General features: G+C 47.1%; 1 protein-coding gene across 1 annotated transcript; it reads right to left on the bottom strand.

Annotated features, from left to right (window-relative positions):
• On the bottom strand, positions 4,208–7,989 carry LOC8073895 (transcription factor bHLH96). The gene is made up of 3 exons (XM_002454402.2): positions 7,260–7,989; positions 6,291–6,818; positions 4,208–4,737 (listed from the first exon to the last, which is right to left on the bottom strand). Exons 1-3 carry the CDS (start codon positions 7,650–7,652, stop codon positions 4,609–4,611), a joined length of 1,050 nt encoding a protein of 349 aa, XP_002454447.1. The 5' UTR covers positions 7,653–7,989; the 3' UTR covers positions 4,208–4,608.

A 16,511-nucleotide genomic window follows, 5' to 3' on the forward strand; every position in this document is an offset into this window, starting at 1 on the left:
ATGCGAGTTTGCACAACTAATCGTGGCCTGCCTCTGCCTGCTTAGTGCGACTTTTCCTTCCACCATATGCACTTGATCTGTCCGAATATTGCGAGTTTGGAGCCTTGTAGAATGACAAAAAGTCCCGCAATGTTTGATGAGTACTCTAGATGAGAATCTGTGCCCGGGGAGGTGATTACTGATTACTACTACTACTAGAAGAGTTCAGAGCCCTCAGCCCTGCGTTGTGTTGTGGCTGCACGGTGTCAGGGGATTAGAACACGCGCGACATGAGTGACTCCGAAGCATAGAGGTGATTGGCCGGGCGGCCAGGGAAGTCAGACCAGCACATGTCGTCTGGGCAAGCAGACATAAAAGAGGTCGTGTGTGTGTGTGTTCCTGCTCGATCTCGCCAGAGATGTCCGGAGGATAGGAGTGATCGAATTCTATATTTCTACTTTCTACTTATCTATATTTAATATTATGTATATATATATCGTAAAATTTGATGTAACGAGAAATCTTAAAAAGTTCGTGATTTTTAGATGAACTAATCAAGCCCCTAGGCGAAAGTTTGGGACCGTTAACGGCTGGACCTGTTGGACGAGAGCTTGCGTAGGCGTGAATGCCTGATTGGGAGATAACGTTTTCCTTCTTTCTTGGTTACAAATTGCCTTCAAGAATTATGGGCCCGTGTGTATCCCGACTAATCGTTAGCTGCTAGCTTAAGAGAGCAAGCTTAAGAAAAACTCTGAGAGTCTCTATTTATATTTCCTTATTTATAAAAATATGTAATTTGGTGGAAAATAACCTTCAACAACTTCTTTAATTAGATCTCCAAATCCTCTACTTCCAATTTCTCATTAGCCAGAAATGGATACAGGGATTGGCTCCTTAGAGTGTGTATAAGATATAGAGAATCATTTTTATTAAATAGTGTTCAAAGAATGATTTAAAGAGCGAGTTTAAAAAGACTCTTGAAGATACTTTAATAGCATTTTACTCTATTATTAGCTGACCTATTAGTTGAACCTGCTGTGGATCCTCTAGCTAATAGTTAGCCAGATAATATTTTTTATTATCTAAATGGATCATTTTATAAGCTATTAGTTGGGTTATTAGTTGGCGATGTTTAAATTACTTAGTGCTAGTTTTTGTAGCTAACTATTAACTCATACTAGGATCTAAACGGGTCGTCTTGATAGTAAACTTATGTTTTTTTTAATAATAATTCATATAGACGCAGAAGGTGACCGTTCCATCCTAGCAGTACTTGCGTAACAAATTATTGAAAGCTGCTGTCGGTCCAGCAGCTGTTTTGGCCCAAACTGGTTTGAGGCTGTTCACGGGTCAGTCTGCGACTTAGCAGGCCTCAGAGGGGAGAGAAAATGAGCCCACGATAGCTTTTCAGACCGATAACATCTTACTGACCTAATTTTTTACTTTTTGGTCATTTTTTTGAAAAAATTTCACATTTAGCCTTCTCTGAAACTTAAACTCATGTTTGGACCCAATAGATCGGCGCTAGGACTCGTGGCTCCGAGGTCACACATCTCGGCGCCACAGATCTTGGCTCCGAGGTGGTTACTCACGAACAAAGTGGCAGCATACGTGGCGATAACGTGGCTGGTACCTCGGAGCCACAGATCTTGGCGCCGAGCTCGGAGCCAAGATCTGTGGCTCCGAGCTCTCAGCTTCCCTGTCCGACCTAATTTTTTACTTTTTGGTCATTTTTTTGAAAAAAAATTCACATTTAGCCTTCTCTGGAACTTAAACTCATGTTTGGACCCAATAGATCGGCGCTAGAACTCGTGGCTCCGAGGTCACACATCTCGGCGCCACAGATCTTGGCTCCGAGGTGGTTACTCACGAACAAAGTGGCAGCATACGTGGCGATAATGAGGTTGGTACCTCGGAGCCACAGATCTTGGCGCCGAGCTCGAAGCCAAGATCTGTGGCTCCGAGCTCTCAGCTTCCCTGTCCGACCGTGGTCTTATTGTTATACCTCCTTGGGTTCTTGCTCTCCTCTACCCACCCAATCTCTACTAATCCACAAATTTAGTGTTAAAACTTGGATTTGATCCGTAGATCTTTGCTAGCAAGGTAATCTCAGTTTCCTCTTTATTTTTTACGTATTGATTTGGTATATATTACTTGTATTTTGCAACTCTAAATATATTTAGTCTTGACAGTGGTTATTTATTTTTGTATTATATAACGGTAGAATGCTAAAGCGTGGGAAAGCTAGTAACGTAATAAAAAATAAATAACCATTGTCAAGACTAAATATATTTAGGGTTGTAAAATACAAGTAAAATATACCAAATCAATGCGTAAAAAATAAGGAGGGAACTGAGATTACCTTGCTAGCAAAGATCTACGGATCAAATCTAAGTTTTTAAGCCTAAATTTATGGATTAGTAGAGATTGGGCGGGTAGAGGAGAACAAGAACCCGAGAAGGAGGTATAACAATAAGATCATGGTCGGGCAGGGAAGCTGAGGGGTGATTCTTAAATCAGAGCTCGGAGCCAAGATGTGTGGCTCCGAGGTACCAGCCACGTCATCGCCACATATGCTGCCATTTTGTACGCGAGTAACCACCTCGGAGCCAAAATCTGTGGCGCCGAGATGTCTAACCTCGGAGCCACGAATCCTGGCGCCGACCCACTGGATCCAAACATGAGTTTAAGTTTTAGAGAGGGCTAAATATGAAATTTTATCAAAACAAAGGCTAAAAAGTAAAAAATTGGACCTCTTACTGACGGGACTGTTTAATAGCCCAACATGAATAAATGAAATTCGTCGCAATGCGAACAAGCCGGGGCTCTTATTCAGTCCTTGCTAAGGCTGTCTGCGAATAAAATCGTTTGTCCATGTAAAAAATTAATTAAGGTCGTGTTTAGATATAATCGGATTTGCATCAATCTATATATATTGAGATGGATTAGAGTAAAATTTCAACTAAATTCCACCCCGCCATACCACAACTAACACATGTGGATTGAGGTGAATCCGACAATATATACAAACAAGGCCTAACAGTTTCATATTCATTACAGAACAAGCGCCTCAAATCAGCCAACTTCCTCCTTTTACTCAAATTGACAAGTGCTCATCGTGCACTGTGTAGCAGGTAGATCCGGCAACTCGAGCTAGTCATCCTCAGCATGGCTATCTCTTTCTGCTGGACTCATTTCGCTCGTTCTAGTTTGTGTAATCTTGTTATTGTACTCACATGTAACTATTTGTCTATCCATGCCCAGTGGCGGAGCTAGAGTAAGGGTGTGTTTGGTTGGGCTGTAACTTTTAGAAAAGCTACTGTGAGCTTTGAGCTTTTGAAAATCTGCTGTGGAATGTGGGCTTTGAGAAATCCAAAAGTCATTTGGTTGGTCACTTGTGGCTTTTGGAAAAAAACTGAACGGATCCCAAAAGTCAGTGAAAGCAGGGGGTGAGGTGCTTTTGGATTTGTACTACGAGAAAAGCAGCTTTTGGGCAAAAGCACTTGTGGCTTTTGGGCCATTTGGTTGGCTTTTGGCTTTTACAAAAGCAAAAGCAGGTTCAAAAGCCCAACCAAAGGGACCCTAAATCTGACAGGGGTGCGTCTGCCTTTATGGGTGCATGAGTTTACAATATGTGGGTGCATATATGGTTAAAATTTAGATCTTATCACTGTTTTTTGAAAATTTTGTGGGTGCGGCCGCACCCACTGAGTACACTGTAGCTCCACCCCTGTCCGTGCCCGTGTAGGGGGCGCTCAAGCCCCCTGCTGTTGTTTATCCTTTAAGGAGAGGCTGGGCGTCGAAAATGACGACTTCAGTCCCCTATATTTTCATCCTAGATCTGCAATTTAGATCCACAATAGTGTAGGAGTGCTGGTGGCGGCGGCTGGTGCCTGCTGGTCATTTGCTGTGGGCTAACTAGGATCCACCGTCGCGTGCATCCTTGACGAGCCAGGTAGGCAAAAGTGTCAATTGTGTAGTGTATTTCTCTTTACAACCGTAAATATGTAAGCGCAATTATAAGAGTGATATATAGAGAGGTATAATGGCAAAAAGTTAAATATCCCGCTAGATTCAGCTACTGATTTTGCTTGTGAAACCAGCTGTGTTTTATCATCGAATGAAATCAGGTACCTGTTGTAGATTTAAAATTCTCGACTTTTTCGGACAAAAACTTCGTCCAATCTCGAAGACACATTCAAAAAGGTTTGACCAATTTTTGCAATGATTTTTTTTTCGAAAATCGCTGAAAATGGCGAAATATATTTCTACCACTGAGGTCCTGTAAATTTTCACCAAACGGTACGGTAACCTGGACTGTGCCCTCGCCCCGCTCCGTCTTGAACAACACTGAGGGAATGGACAGCACAGCTGAAGAGCTAATCATCACAGATCGAACGCTAAACGGAACATCGCGACAACATGCCGAAAACACGCTTACACATCTACTAGGGGGAAAAAACGAAAAAAAGAAAAGAGATCAAACTACACAATTACACGGAGACGACGTTTCACCGGACCCTTCAATTTTCGCATATGATGCTTGTAGTACATGACTTTGAGTCACGTCGCATCTACGCTCGTCTCCTCGATCGCCGGGGACGTCGGTCGGTCGGCTCGCGGGCGGCCCTATTGCGGTTGCGGCCCCGCTGCAGCGAGCAGCTGCTGCTCGGTGGCCTCGGCGTCGATGATGCAAAGCACGTGGTGCACGGCGGCGGCGATGTCGTCCGCCGTCGCCAGGCCACACCCTTCCTCCACCTGCAGCAAGCAAAGCACGCCATGGTTAGCACCTGCACGGACGAGGCGAATGAACATGTGCAATGACCCATATGCCGGAGCCCGGACTCTCTGATGAATGCTGCTGCTGCATCAGGATCAGGAACAAGGAGGGGTGGGAATCTGCGGGTACAACTTGACTCCACCACCACCACCACTGGCCCTGCCCGTGGTCATAAACTACGGCACAGTGTCGTACTGCCGTGGCCAAAAATAAACACGATGCAACATGTACGCTGTCGGTCCCTCCCTGCTGCCTAGCCGTAGCCTTTTTCAGCCCATTTCTCGATGCCAATCTCTCAAGCTCGAGCAGCGCCAGCAGTTCAGCGAAAAGATTCGCCCTGCAAGTGCCTTTCTTTCTCTTCCTACTGTACTACATATTCATCTCCATGAAGCTGGCCTTGCCGGAGTGTCTACCCCAACAACTACTAGACTCAGCGCACAGCCATAGCCATGGCCATGGACAGGCGCCGACATGAGCACATGACTACTGTAGTACTCCTACTACTCATCTCTATTGACAAGCCAGAGCATGGCGTACGTAGCGGTGCATCGCAATGCGATGCGAGCTCAGAGCTCACAGCTCACCAAAAGGCAAGACATGGCAGCTGTGGTGGCATTGGCACGGCAGGCAGGCCCCGGCGCCTCGCTGAGATCTCCGGTCAAAAGCAAGCACCAACGCCGCATGCGGCAGTCGTACTACTACCACCGGCGGGGAGCAAGAAAAGACCCAGGTGTCCAGTGTTCGTGTCAGGTCCATCGGATCCTCACCAGAGCCAGATTCGGGGGAGAAAAATAGTATATCGATTCGGGGGAGAACAATAATGCATGCACTGGTTCGAGTCGAGCTAGCTTTGGGTGCAGGAAAGGACCTCTGCCTGCCGGACCGCAGCGATGTGATCACTCATGACTGGTCTACACATCCAACAGCAGGAGAATATCTGACACGCTTTACGTTCAGGCCTACTGCTGCTAAGGCCTTTGTTTAGTTGTAAAAAGTGAAAAGTTTTCGGTACGGTAGCACCTTCGTTTGTTTGTGACAAATATTATTAAATCATGGACTAACTAGGATTAAAAGATTTGTCTCGTAATTTACAGCTAAACTGTGTAATTAGTTTTTATTTTCGTCTATATTTAACGTTTTATTCATGTGTCACAAGATTCGATGTGACGGGAAATTTTGAAAACTTTTTGGTTTGCATGTTGAACTAAACAAGGCCTAAAGATGGATGCCACCGAATCAATGGACATGGAGAGCTCAGCCTTCTGAGAGCCGGGGTGTGGCTGATCGATTTTAATATTGATTTTTGGTTCGTGCAGAGTGACCCTCAATGATTCCTAAATGATGTCTGTAGAATCGCTCGATTCGTGAGCCTGTAGTTTTCGAGTTTGCATCGGTTTGTGTTCAATGCAAATCTTTGTCCTACTCCGTCAACAAAACTCAGGAACGAATCAAAACTTAAGTAATAAATGAGATAAACTTAAAAGCCAGAGGCAAATGCGCGCACGCATAACATAAGTATGTACTACAGTACCTTGACGCTGATGGAGTGGAGGACCAGGGCGTCCAGCGTGGTGACGCTGAGGTGGAGCACGGCGAGGCGGAGCGCCTGCAGCCCGGTGACCAAGCTGAGGAGCTGCCCGGGCCGCCGCGTCGTCATCACGCGCACGCTGGCGTGCGTCTCCACCAGGGTCACCTCGACGTCGGCCACCCCCGACCGCCGGCCGTCCTCCTCCCCCTCAGCCGCCGCGGGGTTCCGCGCCGAGTGGCACCACACGTACTGCGGGTACGTGAAGAACTGCGCGAATGGGGGCGGCGGCGCGTGCGCGTGCTCCGCCGCGTCCTCCGTCACGCTGCTGCTGCAGTTGCTCGTCGTCGCCGCCGTCGCGGAATCCGCGCAGCAGGTCCTGGTGCTGCCGCTGCCGCTGCTTGCGTGCATTGGCGTCGCGTCAGGCCTCGCCGCCGCCAGTAGCTTGCGCTTCTGCGCCTCGAGGCACTGCAGCTGCTGCTCCAGCTCCTTCACGAACTCGATTGCCCCTCCGACGATGGAAGCTTGGTCACCCTGCCAAAGTTTACCAAACCGTTAGTTTTGTCAGGAATGAGGAGTTACTGCTACACCAAGGAGCATTGAATTAACTCTCTGCAAGAACTAGCTAGAGCGAAGTTAATGACAGAAGAGGGGGACACATTAATGCATGGTTTGTTGGTGCCCGGCCAAGAAATCCAACAGTGAAGGGAATTAAAGGCTCAAAAGCTAGTGAATGGCAGGCGTGAAATAGTCGCGGTTGACCTAGAAAAAGGGAAGGCATTGCATGAACTGCTCGCTCGATACTCGGAAGTTCAGTGAGGGTCTCTTTCGGCAGAAGAAACATTCCTCCGCCATGGTTGCTCCGCCATCGCTTTCTTCCTTTGACGAACACACGCTATACTATAGAAGAAGAAAGGAACACGCTTGACACGAAGCGGTGTCCGTTTGCTATACTTTGGAGTCAAGCGCGCGTACCCTCTGGACGTAGGTCTCCGGCATGATGGAGCGGAGCGCGGTGAGGTACTCGTTCATCTGGCGGCGGCGGTTGCGCTCGACGGCGATGTGCGTCATCCGCTGGGTCTCCGTCTCCTCCCTCGACTTGCAGCTCCGCGCCCGCCGCCGCCGCTTCCTGACCCTAGTCGTCGTCGACGTCGTCGTCGCTGCCTGCGCCTCCCCCGCCGGCGCCTCCTCCACGGCCGCCTGCTGCTGCTGCTGATGCGCGGACGCCGGGGCGACGACAATGCCGGCGCCGTCACAGAACGCGGCGGTGTCGAAGAGGAAGCTGGCGGCGTTGAAGGTGTCGTAGACGAGCGCGGCGGCGTCGCTGGGCGGCGGCGCGGCGCACAGCGCGTCCACTAACGCTGACATGGCGGGTGGGTGGCCGCCGATCGACGGTCGCTCTCGCGCGCGCTCTAGCTAGCTAGCTCCCCGCGCGTGCGTGGCTGCTTCTCGGTGTCGGTAAGCTCTTGGCGACGCGCGGTATCGTTTACTTGCGGTGCTGCTGCGTGCGCTGCGGGGTGCCTACTAGTAGTGTAGTACGAGCACGCTGCTGCACTGCACGCCGCACCGCCCACCGTCGTCTACTACTACTTATCGCTCTTGGCCGCTGCGTCGGCTGCTGCTGCCAACTGATGCGTATCTGAGGTTCTGAGCTCCTTGCGTTGGTGGCATGCATATGTTTCTTTCTCCCTAGTGGTGGGCTGAGTGTATGCGCGGGGGGGGGGGGGGGGGGGGGGGGGGGGGGAAGGATAAGGTTTTTCAGTGGATGCATGAAGGAGCTAGCCGTGGTTTCGGCAAATCGGCAGCGCCACAGTAGTGACTCAGGGCGATCAAATGTGACCAAAAGCTGCGTTCTTTTTATGTAGGAGTACTACGCCGCGCTGTGTTGGTTTGGGTAGCACCGTAGCAGAGCTCAGAAAGAACCGCGGTGGAGTGGAGCTGCAAGAAAAGTCAGAGAAGAGAAGAGGTAGTGCGGACTGCGGAGTAGCATAGCATGGAATATGGTAGCTGGGATTAATGGCGACTAGGACAATTAGCACCTGAGTTAATGAGGTGCCTGCACGTACGTGGTACAAGGAAGAGCTTAGCTTGTTTCTCCAAATGCCTCTTGAGAACCAGACCAGTTATGCCCGTGAAGAGGATTATATTAGCTATAGAGGACCAATCCATCCATCACACGGGATGCGGTTGGAGACAGTGGTAAGTACCAACAAGGCCACATGGATTAACAGTGGAGGGAGTAGCAACGAGACAATATTGCAAGCAGCAGGTCACATGAGTAACGTGGGCTAGCACTACTTCTGTGCTGGTATAAGCGAGGAGGGTTAACGTAAGTCCTAGAGCGGTCAATCATCGACCACACCAGCGCAGTCAGTCACCAACCCAGGAATTCAGGGCTCCGGCTAAACTTCTGGGACACTTCTGGCTGTTTGTCGACATTGATTCACGCCGTACTCGCCCTGATTTTTACCATAGTACCTACGGAGAGGAGATGTCCTTGTCCAAGCTACGGGGACACCGGGATGTCCGGACAATATATTCATGCGTTTGTAGGCTGCAGAAACCGGTGCAGCACGTTTCAAGGAGTTGATTAGTGGGTGAGCAGCCTCTGATTCCATGTACTCCGTACACTACTACTCCAAGAAACGTCATGTGGAAAGCTACCACGGATCAGTAGCTGCCACTGCCATGACAGAAGAGATGTTTGTTACGGAAGTGATTCCTTTGTTTACCACTCACGATGCGTGTGTAACGGATTCGAGACAGTACATGCAAACACACATGGCAAAAAGGTGCAGCTAGCAGCTAGAGGACACGGGTGTGCAGAACCCCAAATGACAGTATCAGATCGATTAGTATAATGTCCTGCGAGAATCTCAGCAGCTTTTCATCAGCTAATCTTGGAGTCTGTAGGAGTATAGCCAAACATGGCAGCGAACAATCCGTCAAACCGGCTAGTGCAATCCAGTTAACCTTTGAAGCTTAAGTGTACGAATCATATTGTTTCTTGGAAACCTTGCTCTGAAGATTAGCGTTAAACACTAAGACGCAGGTGCCGGGTGCGCCTCATTGTTTTCAAGAAACTGTTTTTCTCCTAGGGGGCGCAACATACTGATTCAAATTCATCTGGGTTTTATGTGGTTTGTTTCCTTTCTTTTCATCAATTGTTCGCATCTTCAACAGAGTATCACCTAGAGTATCATAACGAGTAGCTGGAACAAATCAGATCGACGATGGTACATACCTGGTAGCATTCAACATCGCTGGAGTCACACGACATATGAACAAAGATGGACTTCCTCCGATTGTGGTAGATGATTGTTCTCCTCTCAAGATTAAAGATTTTGCTATGGTTTTTCAAAAATGGAGTGATGTTAACAAAGGATTGTCTAATGAGGACGAACTAGAATGGTAGTAAATATTGTTGTTTTGCAGTAGTTTACAAACCATACAACATCTCTTTTTTGAATGTCTCTATGCTAAATTCATATGGCGTGCTTTGCATATTATGTTTGGTATTTTCCCACCTCAAAGCGTGGATCATTTATTTGATAGTTGGTATAAACAATGGACAAGAAAAATAATATTGCATTTCTAACATGATGACCACTTGCTTTGTGGTCTCTCAAGAAATGATTTTTTTAACAAGCGCACACCTAAAACGTATTTGCAGTGTTCAGGTTGTGGGCACGATTACAGCTTAGCGATGACAAGAAGGAACATCTTATTAAAGCTTGTTGTGTGCGGCGCGCGGAGGTTGTGGCTATGCCTCTTTTTCTTCTTCCCATGGATGGTCTTTTGTGTTTAGGATAAATGGTTAATTTTGTGTGTGAGGCTGCGAGTTTTGTTTTACTTGTTTAGGTGTAAAGAAAGTTTAAGTGTGGAGAAACTTGTAAAAAAAAACTAGCCAGATTTCTCTAATGGGAAGATGAAGCATATTTTATTTCTTCTCATTACCTAAATGAACTAAATTTTGAATTGAAGTTGACCAATATTTTCTTACTAAACTTGTTGAGTAATTTTTCTAACTAATTTATCTCTATTTTTCATTATTATACATTCATCTAGGGCTCATAAGCACACCACCCATATTTTTTTATTCTCTCCATGTTAGTTGGACCAAGGGAAATGACTGCATCCATAAAATCTAGATTTCATTGTCATGATGCATCAATATGACATTCATTTTTTTAGGAAACCCTACCTAAATTTAAGGATCCCACAAGCTAGTTCTAAACTAGAGTTGTGGAAAAAAAATTAAATGCTAGATGCATTCTTTCCTCTCTATGCATGGAGAGAATATGAGCGATAGTAACAGGTTGCGGTATGTAGTAGGATGCTCTTGTTCAAGTGCCTCACCATGGACCATTCCTCCAAGACCTTTTAGAAGGGACTTACTCGCTTTGGGATAAGATTCTACATGTGACTATGTGAGCCTTCCCGACTCCTTCGAGTAGTAGCGGCTTTGCACTTGAGGTACAAAAGAATGCTCATGAAGTAGGGAGTCCGGGCGTTGCTGGTAGTGTTCTTGTGCTTTTGTTGTTGCATAGGTTGCCTGATTAGTTTGGGGTTTCCCAAGAATTTTCTATGGCTTTGTTCACTGATTCTTCTAATGCCCAATTCCTTCCCTTTGAGAAGATTGAGGGAGGAGTATATCGAGTCCCTATCTGGTTGTCCCAACTCAAAATTTTAGTTGTCCTAAGTGTAGCTATTATATTTCAAGTTTTACTAAATTTATAGAAAAACACCAATACTTTTTACATTTAATTAGTGTCACTTGATACATCATGAAATATACTTTTATATAATGTACTCTCTCTCTCTCTCTCCATTCCAAATTACAGGTTGTTTTAGCATTTCTAGGTACATAGCTTTGGCTATGTATCTAGACTTAATGTAACTAACTGCATAATAAAAGTTATGTATTTAGAAATACCAAAACGACTTATAATTTGAAATGGAGGAAGTATTTATTTGGTGTCATAGGTGTTGCTAATCTTTTCTATAAAGTTAGTTAAACTTAACATTGGTTGACTTAAGGTGATTTTAGGAATTGATTTTATTTATAGGATGAAGGCAGTATATATCAAAATCTTTACAATAATCAAAAGTAAAATGGCTTGGAACTCATGCAGTCAATGCATGCCCAAACTTCACTTCTAAATGCCAAAATTTCTATAAATGTTTGGATCAGACCTAAAAGACATTGACGGTAAAAAAAATGTCACAGTAGAAATTAGAATAGAAATTGCACCGGTGTGCCGTGTGCACTTCCACACTTGTGTTGTTCTGAGACTACTAGGACTCCAAATGGCTCGTTTGAAATTTGAAGCGGCGTAGCTCCTGGACATGTATATCTTGGAGAACTGTGAATGGACCCGTGGCAATACGGGTATATATATTGTCATGGAACGTTCTTCCTCGGAAAAAAAAATACCATACCAGCAGTAGAAAGTTTGGTGAGACAGAGCTGTCCCAAAAGGCGACTGCTAGGTATGGCACAGTTGCAGTCTATGATTTGGCAGTTTACACTCGACTGGTTGTTTGTTCGTCTCGTACGCCGGCCGAGCAGACCGGGATTTGTAACGATCGCTGCCACGCTGCGACGCGATTTTCGAGGAGATTGATCGTTCCTCATCACATGGATTGCCCTGACAACTTGGAGTGTTGGTGGTTCAACAAGGCAACAAGGCTCAAACGGACATACACTGCCAGTAGAGAGAAACCTAACCTACACCGTGACTGTGCAATCGGGATGGCCCTACGATCCCTAGGATCCGGCCCACAGCAGCAGTTACGGGTACTCTACATGTTTCACCATGGTCACACAAAGGAACGTACCTGATGCATCCCAGAAGGGCCAGAACCGCCCATTTCTGTGTTGCGGACTTGCAGCCATGCACATGCTAATGCTAGCTACATGCATGGATGCGATTGTTATATTAATTATGTGTACTCGGCGTACGTCGTGCTCCTGATCGATCGATGTACTCCTCTCTCTCTCTATATATGCATCGACACACCACACGGTACAGGGTAGCATGAATGTCCTAAACGTGGCCGTCACTGCACAGTGAGCTCCAGACCCTCTCCGCTAGCTCTCTCGGCTCACGCCCGCTGCCTTCACGGGCTTTTGGTTTCCCGGCCGCCGTGCAGTGCAGACATCATGTGTGTGTACAGTGTACGTGATGGCCCCTGTTGCCAGCTTCTGCGAGCTCACGCGCCCGCGCAGGCCGGCCGCCAGGCACGGTGGCATGTGCCGCTGCGCGCCGTGCCGGCCGCTTCTGGAGGGAACGCTGCAGGAAGCCGACGCCCCCCCGCGCGGCCGAGCCAGCGGAGCGGGCTCACCACCGGCAGGCCGGCGGGGCCGCGCGGTGCGCGACGACGGGGCGCGCGCGGATCGGAATCAATAATGCGGTTTGGTGCGACGCGGATGGCCGCATGCGCGCGCGTGGGGGAGGGGGAGACCGACCGCCGGCTGCGGCTGGTAAGCGCGCGAGACGCCGGGCGCGGCCCATGACGGCCTGCGGCGGCGGTTAATGCCGTTTGGTGCCATGCGGCACGCCAGAGCTGCATATTGCTCGGGTTGGCATGCATGCGCGCTCAGCTGGCTGCCCTCCATGCACCGGCCGCGCTTTGACCGCAACGTGCCAACCGTCATCAGTGGGCGGGGTGCATGGAATGGATGGATGGATGGATGGGCGCGCGCGTACGTGGAGAGAGTCGCGCGACACGCACTCGTGGCCTGGCCTTTCGATGCTATCCAACTTCCGTTTTTTGGCCGTTTTCCCCTGCTGTGTGCCGCGACGTGAGTGGTGGTCGTGACGTGCCGTTTTCCGGCGAGATGTTGAAAGGGAAGCCGGCCGGCCGGTTCCGTGCTAGTGTCACGTCTCGTTTAATTCCATGTCGGAAACTGCGCCTTCAGTTCCTGCCTAGCTTGTTCCATGTGTCCATCACATGGTGGTCCAGTATTTAGGATGACGGCAATGTCCTTATAGTACGTAGAAGACGTTTTGCATGTACGCATGGAGTCAGTGAGTGAGTGTAAGCCGTACTAGTATAGGTATGGCCGTATGTGGATCAATGGCAGCAAAAGTTAGGAGGTGATTCACCATATGGTACTGAAAAGATGATGAAAATGCTGTAGAATCCTTTTTGTTTAACGATGGCATTAGAATGCTCTATGGTGCACCTATCGCGTCAAAGTTAATAATGATGAGCTAAGTTTACCCTCCAAAGTGGTCTCAGACAAGGGATCCCCTTTCTGTACCGTTTCCTGTTGTGTGTTGATGCTTTCTCATGCCTGCCTCATGAAGCAAAAGATAGAGAGGGATTATAAGGTGTATACATCATCTGAATCTGATGAATAGTAGAGGACACATCATCTGCAAAATATTCTTTCATCGTATCAAGGTTGCTCTTTGGGCAAACAATAAAGAAGCTAAGGAGAAATCTTCAGTTATGTTTAGTATGAATAATAAAAGCACAAGAATAATTACTTGATGACAGTCTTGGGACATTAGAAGCATGAAATGAGAAGTATTAGGGAATGTTGTGGTAAAAATGAACATTTAAATATTTGAAGGAAAAAGTTTGGAAACAAATACAAGAGTGGAAGGAGAAGCTTTTATCCAAGGGTGACAAGAGAGTTCTTATTAAGGCTATGGTACAAGCCATCCTAAGCTATGTAATATCATGTTTTGATCTGACAAAAACGTTTTTGTGACAAGATTAGTAACATAGTAATAAGTAGATTCTGAGGGGCTTATTAGGACAAGAAAACATATAAAATGCATTGGTTATTGTGATGTACAAAGGATAAGGGTGGTTGGGATTTAGAGACAATGGTGCAAGACTTCTACTTTGAGTCTCTATGTGCCAAGTTATAAGATCTAAATATTCTCCTGATGATAATCTCTTGTCAGTAGTGCAGCTAAGCCTAGTAGTTTTTTATTATGGAGAAATGTTGTTCCGGGCCCTAGAGGAAAAATTACAGCCTAATTGTTGGGGAGCATCGTCCGATATAGAGGATTGGTTCCATGTCATGATCATAGGGGGGAACAAGGATACACACTCGATCTCCATTCTGACACTATGGCACATTTGGAAGGAGAGAAATGCGAGAGTTTTCAACAGGACAAGAAACTCGGAGCAGGTGGTGCTCACAAGAATTAAGGATGAATTCGCTAATTGGGTCTCAGCTCGGAGGGGTAATCACCCATGGATCGATATAGCTAGTATGAGTAATTAACTTTAGAACCCCTGTAAAACCCATGTGGTGGTCTACCATATGAGTTAGCGCCTCTCGCGCATGTAAAGATGCAACTCTACTTCTTGCTTATCAATATAATGTCGGGTAAAATCGGATCTTAAAAAAAAAACAGCCCCTAGAGTAGATAGTTAGTGATTCTGTATCATATGTAGCTAATCATTCGTGGGGAGACAAATGGGCTCATCTCTCACATCTCCAAAATGTGGTGGATTCCTAAATACTCATGCAAAGTTAGTTTCATCAGTGCGTGACTCGTGACTCGCAACAGCGTGGGTAGCTCACAATGCCAGAGGGACGGCCTCTAGCTAGGTCTAGATTTAATTATTTTACTAGCTATTCAGCATCCACATGTTCATTTTTCGATAATTGTGGGTAGCTCATAGTATGCCTTTTGGGTCTAGGATTTTTTTTCTTTTATTTATTTGATATTCGATGTGTAGATGTTGTTTTTTTGGGTGGAAAACTCTATCCTAGAGACCTGCATGCATGTATAGTAAATAGTAGTATGCTAGCTATGACGGCTAACTATTGGTGGACAAATGGGCTCATCTATCTCTCATAAGACAAATGGGCTCATCTCTCACATCTCCAAAAAATGAGAAAGATGAGAGGCTAAGAATATCGTACGTTGGGTGATCGATGATCCTTTTTGTGCAGTTATAATTTGATGAAATCGGAATAATAAATCGCATGCGCATGCATCTGAGCGTGTATCTCTGCTTTCATTTCAGTCGTTTGCAATCGTTTGGTAGAAATCAACAAGCAGGTGAAGGTGGGGCTTCTCGTTGTAGAAATATATTAGTACATGCCTACTAGTTCGTCAGGTGGCCGATGGATTTACAAAACCACTGACAATGAACAGACTGAATGAATGTCGAAACAAACTCAAAGTCGTGATTGAATGGGACTAGTTTGTAATCGGTCATGAACCGATATGTCTGTACCAGCACTATAAATATATATCAATACATCGATCGACAGCCTAAAGGTTAAGCCGCGCCATTGCTATTACTTTTTCACTCATGAAAGAAAACCAAGTGACTATACTGCATAGGCAATAGGGAACGAGCTAGAGGGGGAGCACTAGCTAGAACTATTCATGCAGTCATACTAGCAAACAGAGGTGACACCAGCAATAACGTACTACGCAGGAGCCACAGCGGCAACACAGCATTATTAAGTCATTATTATTACCACAGCATCTGTATTATATGCATCCAGCAGTAGTGATGGAAGAGCATTAAATTGTCAATAGTGTGTGTCTGAAACGATAAGCAGACAATCAACAGAGATTGCATCGATGGTGTCGTCGTCGCTACACACGCTTGCCGCAACGTGCGCACAGAATTAACCACAAGATGCATATGGTCTGCCGGCCGGCACACACGGTGTCTCATGCATTTCGTACGCTGGAAGGACACGCACGCGCAGGTGTGTGGGTGTGGCGCTCCGGCGCGCACTGGTCGACACACGGTCTATGGCTCCACGCTGCCCCTCGCGCGGGCGCCATCATCTCCGGCCGGTTCAAACCGTGTACCCGTTGTGGACTCGTCGTGTATTTGCGAGTACCAGCCATGCATATACCATCCGAGTGCATGCTGGCAGGCCGGCTGGCAGGACGTACGCGCACGGATTGCATGATGCATTGTCCCTCGGCCGGCAACTGCAGATCAGATCGCCGTACGGAGACGCCACTGCACACTGCCCGTGGTTCGAGGGCGTCCTCTACCCCTACATGTACATGCCATGCTGCGGGGGCATGCATATAGTATTGCATTGCATGCGTGCGCCTCGACTAGTTCTACTGCTCTACACTAGCCACAGATCTCCCGCACTGACAGAGCGGGCAAGGGCATCATCGTTGGCCAACTTTTGTGGTCGCCATGGCTAGCTGCCAGCAAAAGCTGGCGCCGTCTTCGCTGCATGAAAGACTTGCAGTAGTCTCTGAGTCGGCC

Source organism: Sorghum bicolor, chromosome 4 (genome assembly GCF_000003195.3).
Source record: "Sorghum bicolor cultivar BTx623 chromosome 4, Sorghum_bicolor_NCBIv3, whole genome shotgun sequence".
Classification (NCBI taxonomy): Eukaryota; Viridiplantae; Streptophyta; class Magnoliopsida; order Poales; family Poaceae; genus Sorghum; species Sorghum bicolor.

Bases quoted from the DNA above. Each gene is read 5' to 3' on its own strand.
- LOC8073895 (XM_002454402.2), bottom strand. From the start codon at position 7,652: ATGTCAGCGTTAGTGGACGCGCTGTGCGCCGCGCCGCCGCCCAGCGAC. The intron at 6,819-7,259 runs GTACGCGCGCTT...AAACTTTGGCAG, and splicing joins CGGAGACCTACGTCCAGAGG to GGTGACCAAGCTTCCATCGT. The intron at 4,738-6,290 runs GTACTGTAGTAC...TGCTTGCTGCAG, and splicing joins TCCACTCCATCAGCGTCAAG to GTGGAGGAAGGGTGTGGCCT.